The 10,739-nt window shown below is 50.4% G+C and overlaps 1 protein-coding gene across 1 annotated transcript in view; it reads left to right on the top strand.

Moving 5' to 3' along the window:
• Window positions 1–10,041, top strand: part of LOC308154360 (general transcription factor 3C polypeptide 1-like) — a gene marked incomplete at its 3' end in the record, with an annotated part of 53,952 nt that extends 43,911 nt beyond the window's left edge. The window contains 10 exon segments of the mRNA XM_080527523.1: window positions 28–200; window positions 556–652; window positions 1,043–1,488; window positions 2,448–2,713; window positions 3,331–3,611; window positions 5,978–6,199; window positions 6,476–6,587; window positions 6,873–6,915; window positions 8,915–9,104; window positions 9,787–10,041. Coding sequence (XP_080383649.1) covers window positions 28–200; window positions 556–652; window positions 1,043–1,488; window positions 2,448–2,713; window positions 3,331–3,611; window positions 5,978–6,199; window positions 6,476–6,587; window positions 6,873–6,915; window positions 8,915–9,104; window positions 9,787–10,041 — 2,085 coding nt within the window.
• Window positions 10,042–10,739: the final 698 nt, after the last annotated feature.

The raw sequence follows: 10,739 nt of genomic DNA, 5'->3' as shown, positions 1-10,739 counted from the left end.
CTCGTCCCCCTTTCCCTCCCCCTCCAGACCTTCCACACCTACAGTAAGTACCGTCAGGAGGTTCTGTACCAGGTGTTCCTGAAGTGTCGGAGGAAGGGCCTGGTGAACCGCCGCCGGGCCAGCAAGTTGGTGGCCCCCAAGAGGAGCCGGGCCCTGCCCATCCTGCCCATGAGCTACCAGCTGTCCCAGAGCTACTACAGGTCAGTACCATCCTCCCCACGAGCTACAGATTAGTACCAGCCCTGCCCTCTCCTACCCTGTCCTACCAGCCCTACCCTGTCCTACCCATGAGCTACCAGCTGTCTCAGAGCTACTACAGGTTAGTACCAGCCCTACCATCCCAGAACAGAGTTATTTGGTTGGAAATCTTCCCCTATGAAATGGGACAACCCTTCAAGACCCTGATATGTCATCAGTAGTATCATAAAAGTTTCATGCTATCATCTTTGATTTGTTACTACGGTGTTTCGACAGTTTCGACCGTGTTTTGACGCTGTTTTGACCAAATTTCGACCGTGTTTCGACTATGTTTGACCGCTTCGTTCCCCTCCACAGGTGGTTCGGGTGGCGTTTCCCTGCGAGCCTCTGCAAGGAGGTGTACGACTTCCTGACGCCCCTGGGAGACAGCGACCGGGGAGACAGACCGCTCACTGCCTTCTACCACGAGAAGGAGAACAGAAACTTGACTGGGGAGGAGGAGAAGAAAGGAGAGGAGAAGAAGAAAGCGGAGGAGAAGAAAGGAGAGGAGGAGAAGAAAGGGGAGAAGAAAGGAGAGGAGGAGAAGAAAGGAGAGGAGAAGAAGAAAGGGGAGGAGAAGAAAGGGGAGAAGAAAGGAGAGGAGGAGAAGAAAGGGGAGGACAAGAAAGGGGAGGAGGAGAAGAAAGGAGAGTACAAGATAGGAGAGGAGAGGACGGAGGAGGGGAAGAAAGACAGCGTAGAAACAGAGAAGGCGGACGAGCCGACGGAGAGTGAAAAGGGAGAGAACGCGAAAGAGGTGGAGAAGAACGGAGAGAAAGAGGAGGGAGGAGAGAAAGAGGAGGGAGAGAAAGAGGAGGGAGGAGAGAAAGAGGAGGGAGGAGAGAAAGAACAGGAGAAGGAGGATGAAAGGATGGAGACGGAGGAGTCGGACAAGACCAAGACCACCGAGCCCGACCAGAACCAAGCAGAAACCCAACAACAACAACAACAACAACCACCACCACCACAACAACCACCGCCAGGACAGTCGACCTCCGGGGGGCCCGTGGACGCCTCCCTCCCCCAGCCGGAGCCCCCCGAGGCGGGCCGAGCCCACAGCCCTTCCCCCCTGGACGTCCTGGAGCCCCTGGACGTGGAGGGCATGCTGCACTACTCCCTGGACGCCCCGGGGGGGGCCGTGCTGGGCTGCCTCAGCCTGATGACCCTGGGCCTGCTGGCCGTGCACGTGTCCATACCCAAACACATCGTGGTGGTGGACAGCACCATGGTGGACAACGAGGCCGTCAAGGGGTGAGAGAGAGAGCTGTTTTGTTATGCTAGCTAATGGCTAGGCTAGGCTAGGCTAATCGTGGTTTGGTTAGACTGGTAATAGCTAGGCTAGGCTAATCACGGCTTGGTTAGGCTAGGCTAATCATAGCTTGGTTAGGCTAGTAATAGCTAGGCTAGGCTAGGCTAATCATAGCTTGGTTAGGCTAGTAAGGACTAGGCTAGGCTAGGCTAATCATGGCTTGGTTAGGCTAGTGATGGCTAGGCTAGGCTATTTTTTGTTTCATTTAACCTTTATTTTGTTACAAGTGTACAGACAGACAGTCAGACAAGACAGACAGGCAGATGCAAAATGAAGCCTGACTGTATAAGACTCAAACAGCTACACTCTTGAGTATCACGTACGGGCATATTCATACAGGCACATTTACATTGAAATGTTTTGGCGTTTAGCAGACGCGTTTAGCAGACGCCTTTATCCAAAGCGACTTAGAACAAACACATCTGTCTAAGTAAGTGAATCATCTGTCCATCAGTCGTCATAGCAGGGAAAAGTAACCTATGCTCGGACCACGGGCAGTCACAATGCTAGAAGAAGGAACAATTAAGATAATAATAATAATAAACTTTATTTGTATAGCACTTTACATCAAAGTGCTTTACAATAAGTAAGCAACAGTTTAAAACTATTTAAAACAACCATTTCAAATTAAAAACACACAATTTCGCAGCACAAATACAATAGGTAAAAACAACAAGTTTAAACAATTTAAAAACAACTATTTCAATTTAAAAACACACATAATTAAAAAGATTATTATTATTATTATTATTATTATTTTTGTGTTATTATTATTATTTTTATTATTAGTAAGAGAGGTCTCAGAAGGGATAGACCTGTTCACATAATCACACTGTCCCCCCCCCTTCCCTCCCTCCCCCTCCTCCCCCCTCCTCTCCCTCCTCCCTCCTCTCCCCCTCAGGATCTCGGCCCTGGAGGATGACGAGGGTGAGGAGGAGGGGGGAGGCGGGGGCGGGGAGGAGGACGTGGAGGGCAGGAAGAGGATGGAGGTGAAGGCCCACCAGGCGTCCCACACCAACTACCTGATGATGCGCGGCTACTGCGCCCCGGGGATCGTCAACATCCGCAACCTGAACACCAACGACAGCATCGTGGTGGAGAGCTGCATCATGCGCCTGCAGTTGAGACGCACGCCCGCGCACACGCTGTTCAACACCGAGGACGACGGTGAGGGGAGGGGGGGAGGAGAGGGAGGGAGGGAGGGAGGCAGACACACGCTGTTCAACACCGAGGACGACGGTGAGGGGAGGGGGAGGGAGGAGAGGGAGGGAGGGAGGGAGACAGGGAGGGAGACAGGGAGGGAGACAGGGAGGGAGACAGGGAGGGAGGGGGGGAGGGGAGTTTGTGAGTTTGTTCCAAGCCGGGAGACAGACAGACAGACAGACAGGGAGGGAGGGAGGGAGGGAGGGAGGGTGGGAGGGAGAAAGACAGGGGCGGCTGTGGGTCAGGAGGTAGACCCTAATGATCGCAGATCGATGGTTCGAACCCCGGCTGGCCACATGTCGAGGTGTCCTTGGGCAAGACACTGAACCCCAAATTGCTCCCAATGAGCGGGCCGGCACCTTGCATGGTAGCTTGCCGCCGTTGGTGTGTGAATGTGTGTGAATGGGCCGTTGTAAAGAGCTTTGGAATAAGGTGCTATGTCAGTCCATTTCAATTTATTTTAGGCAGGCAGACAGACAATCTATCTTACTTACAAATCCACAAACATCATGATCTTCTTCAAACGTAAAATCAACTAACTTTGTGTTAATCTCTCTCCCCCCCCCCCCTCCCCCTCTCAGACTCCCTCCCCCCGCTCGACCTCTCCCGGCACGGCCCCTCCCTCCTGCCCTCCCTCCTGACCGGGACCGTGCGGCCCTGCCCCCCCCCCCAGGCCTGCCGCCAGCGCCTGGTCGCCCGGCGAGGCTACACCCCCCAGGACCTCAGCGCCAGCCTCTGCCTGCAGGGGGCGATAGAGAGCAGCGGCGCCTTCGGCCTGGACCGCCTGGACCTGATGAGAGAACACACACACCTGGACACACCTGGGGAGGGACGCACCAGAGGCCTGCAGGACTACATACAGGTACACACACACACACACACACCTACAGGTACACACACACACACACACACACACACACACACACACCTGGGGAGGGACGCACCAGAGGCCTGCAGGACTACATACAGGTACACACACACACACACACACACACACAGGTACACACACACACACACACACAGGTACACACACACACACACACCTGGGGAGGGACGCACCAGGGGTCTGCAGGACTACATACAGGTACACACACACACACACACACACACACACACACACACAGGTAGCCCAACTGTAAACACAAGTTGAATGACGTCTGGGGTCTGCAGGACTACATACAGGTACACACACACACACGTACACACACACACACACACACACACACACACACACACACACCTGGGGAGGGACGCACCAGAGGCCTGCAGGACTACATACAGGTACACACACACACACACACACACACACACAGGTACACACACACAGGTACACACACACAGGTACACACACACACACACACACACACACACACACACACACCTGGGGAGGGACGCACCAGGGGTCTGCAGGACTACATACAGGTACACACACACACACACACACAGGTACACAGGTACACACACACACACACACACACACAGGTACACACACACACACACACACACACACCTGGGGAGGGACGCACCAGGGGTCTGCAGGACTACATACAGGTACACACACACACACACACACACACACACACACACACACACACACCTGGGGAGGGACGCACCAGGGGTCTGCAGGACTACATACAGGTACACACACACACACACACACACACACACACACACACACACTCACACACACACACACACACTCACACACACACACACACACACACACACACAGGTAGCCCAACTGTAAACACAAGTTGAATGACGTCAGACTCTCGTTCCACAATCAATAGTAATAAGTAGTGTTGTTCCGATACCATTTTTTGATCCCGATACCGATACCGATACCTGACCGTGCAGTACTTGCCGATACCGAGTACCGATCCGATACCACGGCGTTTGAAAAAACAAAACAAAAAAACATGTTTTTTGAGCCGCATACTCACCTCGATGTAAAATTATTGCTAACACTTAGTCTGGCACTGCTCAAAACCTTTGTAAAACAGGAAGAAATACCAACAGAGAGTGAATACTATAGAACTTTTTTTTATTGTCTACCTGGTATGGTGACAAGAAAATCAACCCCTTATAAAACCTGAAATGTGGCTCTCACAGATGCCAATCAGTGCAATATCCATTTAAGATATAAAACAGTCGTAGTAGTAGTGCAACAGCAAGTGAACATTTACAAACAAAATAACTTTAGTACTTAAAAAAAAAAAAAAAAAAAACGGATTTTTTTTTTTGTTAGTACTCGCCGATACCGATACCAGCATTTTTGTGCGTATCGGTGGCCATGCCTCGGAACAACACTAGTAATAAGTAATAATAATTACTGACCTATATGAATATTATGTGCTACAGAACCGACATTAGGTCTGAACATCTGTCCATACCCTCCTAGTATGAACATCTGTCCGTACCGTCCTAATAGTTTAGAACATCTGAGGCCGTATCTCCCCTGTGGGTTTACCTGCCCAGGGATGCTGATGTCATGTAGCTACCCAGCTAACTCAGGGAGAGTCAATGACTGTCCATCCTCCCTTTTAAATAGAGGAATAAATATATATATATTTTAAACTAATAGTGCTACAGAACCGACATTAGTTCTGTCCGTTAATTTGCAATAAATTTTATTTATTTGGAATAGGAAAAAGTGTTAACGGTGCTAATGTTAAAAATGTACTTAACCCTAACCCTAACCCTTGGGAATGATTATCCAAATAATCTATTATTCTGTCCCATGCCTATCCATAACCACTAGTGTGTCTACTATACTATTAAGAGTATTACGGTTGTGGTGTCTATTAGGAGTAGTACGGTTAAGGTCACAGTGTCTATTAGGAGTATTACGGTTAAGGTCACAGTGTCTATTAGGAGTATTACGGTTAAGGTCACAGTGTCTATTAGGAGTATTACGGTTAAGGTCACAGTGTCTATTAGGAGTATTACGGTGCTGATCGTGGTGTCTATTAGGAGTATTACGGTGATGATCATGGTGTCTATTCGGAGTATTTATAACCGTAATACTCCTAATAGACACCATGATAATAACTGTATCATGGTGTCTATTAGGAGTATTACGGTTCTGATCACAGTGTCTATTAGGAGTATTACGGTCGTGGTGTCTATTAGGAGTATTACGGTACTGATCTATTAGGAGTATTACGGTACTGACCTATTAGGAGTATTACGGTACTGACCCTGGTACCCCTGATTCTGCCCCCCCAGGACCTGGTGGAGGAGGGGGCGGTGCTGGAGCTGGGCGGGGGCTCTGTGCGTCTGGTGGCCCGGGAGCAGGCGGGGCCCTGGCTCCTGACTTCCACAAAGAGGCTGCGCTCCGGGGGCCACCTGCCCCACCAAGGGAACAGGGAGCCTGGCCTCCGCAGGGGCCTCGAAGACCCCCCCCCCGGAGAGGACCAGGACCAGGGAGGACCGCCCCCCGCTAAGAGAGCCAGGGAGGGAGAGGGGGAGGTGGGAGAGGGGGAGGAAGGAGAGAGGATGGAAGAGGAGGAGGAGGAGGAAGAGGAGGGGGAGAAGAGACGGATGGAGTCCGAGGAACGGGAGGGAGGGAAGGAGGGAGAGAGGAGAGAGGAGGTGGAGAGAAGAGAGGAGGGGGGAGAGAAGGAGGGAGAGAGGGGAGAGGAGGTGGAGAGAAGAGAGGAGGGGGGAGAGAAGGAGGGAGAGAGGGGAAAGGAGAGGGTAGAGGAGGGGGGAGAGAAGGAGGGAGAGAGGGGTGAGGAGAGACCTTTGTCGTCCTTATCGTCGTCATCGTCAGCCACAGTCCCGCCCCTCAGCCTGACCAATGAGACGACAGGAGGGTCAGGAGGACAGACAGCAGGTGAGGGACGTGTGTGTGTGTGTGTGTGTGTGTGTGTGAGAGTGTGAGTGTGAGTGTGAGTGTCTGTGTGTGTGTGTGTGTGTGTGTGTGTGAGACGGTCTGTGTTTGTCTGTCTCTGTCTCTCTGTCTGTGTCTGTCTGTCTGTGTCTGTCTGTCTCTCTCTCTGTCTGCCTGTCTGTCTGTCTCTCTCTCTGTCTGTCTCTTTCTCTGTCTGCCTGTCTGTCTGTCTGTCTGCCTGCGTGTCTGTCTGTCTGACAGTTGTGTGTGTGTGTGTGTGTGTTCCAGAGGGAGAGGCAGAGCCATCAGCAGCAGGAGAGAAGAGTAATATGTGAGTATATCTGTACCTGTATTATATATATATATATATATATATATATAATTACCTGTAAATACCTGGAGCAGGTGAACATCACCTGTACTGTAGAACCTGGTAAACCTCCTGTAGATTCTAGTCAGACACAAGGCAACGCGCGTGCTCACTCTGCACTCCTCCTCCTCCGATGGATATTCCGGTTAGATGCTGAACCAGTGTTAATTTTGGCAGCTATTTTAGATTTAGTCTTTAAATGAAAATGCATGTTAGTTTTAGTCACACGTAGTACATTTTATCCTTCTTAGTTTTAGTCTAGTTTTCGTCGACGAAAACTCATAACATTTTAGTCTAGTTTTAGTCAACGGAATTCATAACATTTTAGTCTAGTTTTAGTCACATTTAATAGTCCCTCTTATAGCGACTTTCAACCCTTTCCCTTCCCTTCTTCCTGCATTGTCTACAACAGCATAATAGTCCAGTACCCGAGTTGTTTATTCAGTTCTACTTACTGCTTGAGTGTGTTGTTTACAATCGTTTGTGTCCTTCATTAAACGTTTAGCTTTGTCATTTGATACGCCGCCTACGACTCCCGTCTCTCAGCACTACAATAGGCTATATATAATAAGTCTAACAGCAACATTTGATTTAACTGTTTATGTAACATTCTTACCTTAGCTGGATATCTAGCTAGCCTCTCTCTCCCATCGATGCAATCCTGCTGTGTTGTCCTCGGTTAGGGTTAGGTTTGTCCTGTTCTTCCCAGCTATTTTGAAGCCACATCGTTTCTCTTCAGCTATTACGGTGCATTGTGTTTTATTTTCTGTTGCGTTATAATTGAAGTGTGTCCATAAATATATTATTTTCTTTCTTCCAGTACCAAATACCAATACCAACTGCTTGTGCTTAAGCCATCGTGTAGCCGTTTGCTTTAGCGCGCTTCTTGCATGAATGAGTGCGCGCGCGTCTGGCCATGAATGAATGAGTGCGCGGAGGATGGATAGACCAGGCTACAACCAAGAATGCACTGCACTCGAAAAGATAGTTTATTAAAAATGTGAATGTCCGTTAGTCCACCACAAACATTTTAGTCTCGTCTTAGTCTCGTCAACGAAAGTCAAAATAGTTTAGTCACAGTTTTTATTTTCAAAGATCAATTTCGTCACGTCAACGTCTCGTCTTCGTCATGGGAAAAAAAGTTTGTTAACGCATATTTTTTGTCAACATTTTCGTTAACGAAATTAACACTGTGCTGAACTGCATGTTGTTGTATAGTACTTGTACAGTTGAATCTAATCTTAGGGAGTGTTCTCACTAGAACATTTGCTTCACTTGGAATCGGAGTTTAGGATAAAGTTTGCTTTGCTCTGCGTCGTTTGGAGCTGTGAGAACGCTCATTAGAAGTCGCTCCCGGAGCAGACAACCGACGGATGCTCCGCTTGAAAAGGGTGGTTTCACTCTGATTAGAAACGACACATGGAGGCAGTCCATAGGAAAACAACAGCACACACGTGTTGATCTGGATAAGAGCGGAACAACAGGCAATTTTCAATTTTTCTGACCAATCAACTACCACGTCTGTTGCTTCCATTGCGTATGTTACTTCGTTTACATGAAGGGCTGTGAGAACGCAAATCAGAGAAATTATTTATGCAACAATGTTGCAATCTCATCCACTTGCTCCGGGTCATGATTCAGACTTCCATGTCTGTTCGGAATTACATGACTGTGATTGGTTGATTTCCTCTGACCAGCAGACTGACTCGCCTCTCTCTCTCTCTCTCTCTCTCTCTCTCTCTCTCTCTCTCTCTCTCTGTGTCTCTGTCTCTGTGTCTCTCTCTGCCTCTCTCTCTCTCTCTCTCTCTCTCTCTGTGTCTCTCTCTCTCTGCCTCTCTCTCTCTCTGCCTCTCTCTCTGCCTCTCTCTCTCTCTGTGTCTCTCTCTCTCTCTCTCTCTGTCTCTCTCCCTCCCCCTCCCTCCCCTCCTCCTCCCCTCCCCCCTCCCTCCTCCTCTCTCAGTGACAGTGACGTGTGCTTCATCAGTCGTCCGTGGCGTATCGTGGACGGCAGTCTGAACCGGCCCGTGTGTAAGGGGATGATGGAAGCCGTGCTGTACCACGTCATGGCCCGGCCCGGCCTTACCCAGCATGCACTGCTGGAGCACTACCGCGACGTCCTGCAGCCCGTGGCCGTGCTGGACTTGGTCCAGGTAAACACCTCACCTGTCAATCACACTGTCACTAGACCCTTCCCTTAACAACTAGACCCTCCCTGTAACAACTGGACCCTCCCCTTAACAACTGGACCCTCCCCGTAACAACTGGACTCTCCCCTTAACAACTAGACCCTCCACAACCTGTAGCTCTACTGGACCTGGTCCAGGTAAACACCTCACCTGTCAATCACACTGTCACTACACCCTCCCCTTAACAACCAGGCCCTCCCCGTAACAACCTGTAGCTGTACAGGTAAACCTCACCTGTCCGTCAGTCAGTAGCCTCTCCTGTGCACAGATTAATGCTGTGTTCAAATGCTCCTTGGAAATCTCTGACATCTCCCTGGATGGCGTCCGATTGGTTGGTTGTGAAAGGGCTCTGAGTGGGCAAGATCTGAGATCTCAAAGTGGCTTCAGTCTCCTGGTTTCTGAGGAGCGCCTGAATGCAGCATGATGACCTCACCTGTCTGTCACAGTGACTCCTCCCCTGTTCAGGTCAACCTCCACTCAAATGCTTCTGTCCAAACTCACCTTTCTCCCCATCCCTCTCTCTCTCTCTCCCCCCCCCCCCCCTTCTCCCACTCTCTCTCACCCTTCCCCCGCTTCCTCTTTCCCTCTCCCCCCTTCTCCCTCCTTCCCTCTCCCTCCCCTCCCTCTCCCTCCCCCCCTCCGCCAGGTGCTGATAGAGATCGGCTGCCTGAGGAGGAAGTTCCTGTCGAGTCGTCCCAAGCCCTCCCTCTTCTCCTCCCCGGGCGCCACCTCCGTGTCCAGGGAGGTGGGCGGGGCCAGGGGCGGGGCCAGGGCGGGGGAGGGCACCGTGTTCTACGAGTCCACCGTGGACTGCTGCCTGCGGCTGGGTCAGGTGTTCCCCCACGAGCTCAACTGGAACCAGTGGATCAACTTCCCCGGGGGAGCGGGGCTGGAGGGCTAGGCTAACCATGGCTAGTAAGGGCTAGGCTAGGCTAGGCTAATTATGGCTTGGTTTGGCTAACCATGGCTAGGCTAATTATGGCTTGGTTTGGCTAACCATGGCTAGGCTAATTATGGCTTGGTTTGGCTAACCATGGCTAGGCTAATTATGGCTTGGTTTGGCTAACCATGGCTAGGCTAATTATGGCTTGGTTTGGCTAACCATGGCTAGGCTAATTATGGCTTGGTTTGGCTAACCATGGCTAGGCTAATTATGGCTTGGTTAGGCTAACCATGGCTAACCTAGGCTAGTAATGGCTAGGTTAGGCTAACCATGGCTAAGCTAGGCTAGTAATGGCTAGGTTTGGCTAACCATGGCAAGGCTAGGCTAACCATGGCTAAGCAAGACTAGTAATGGCTAGGTTAGGCTAACCATGGCTAATAATTGCTAGTCTAGGCAAAACATGGCTTGGTTAGGCTAATCATGGCTAGGCTAGGCTAGTAATGGCTAGGCTGGGTTAATAATAGCTATGCTTTACAAGGGCTAAGCAACGCAGGTCCTGGGGGGCTACAGTGTGTGTGCAGGTTTATGTTCCAGCCCAGCTCTGACACACGACTATAAACATCAGCGACTCATCAGGCCCGTGAGAGTTTCAGGTAACCCACACCTTGGCTGTCAGAATTGTGCGCTACATATGGTAGTACTGGGCTGGAACAAAG

This window comes from Nansenia antarctica, assembly GCF_963989245.1.
Source record: "Nansenia antarctica genome assembly, chromosome: 3".
Taxonomy (NCBI): Eukaryota; Metazoa; Chordata; class Actinopteri; order Argentiniformes; family Microstomatidae; genus Nansenia; species Nansenia antarctica.
Note: the sequence above shows the minus strand (reverse complement) of the source record. Positions and strands in the feature narration are given on the sequence as shown.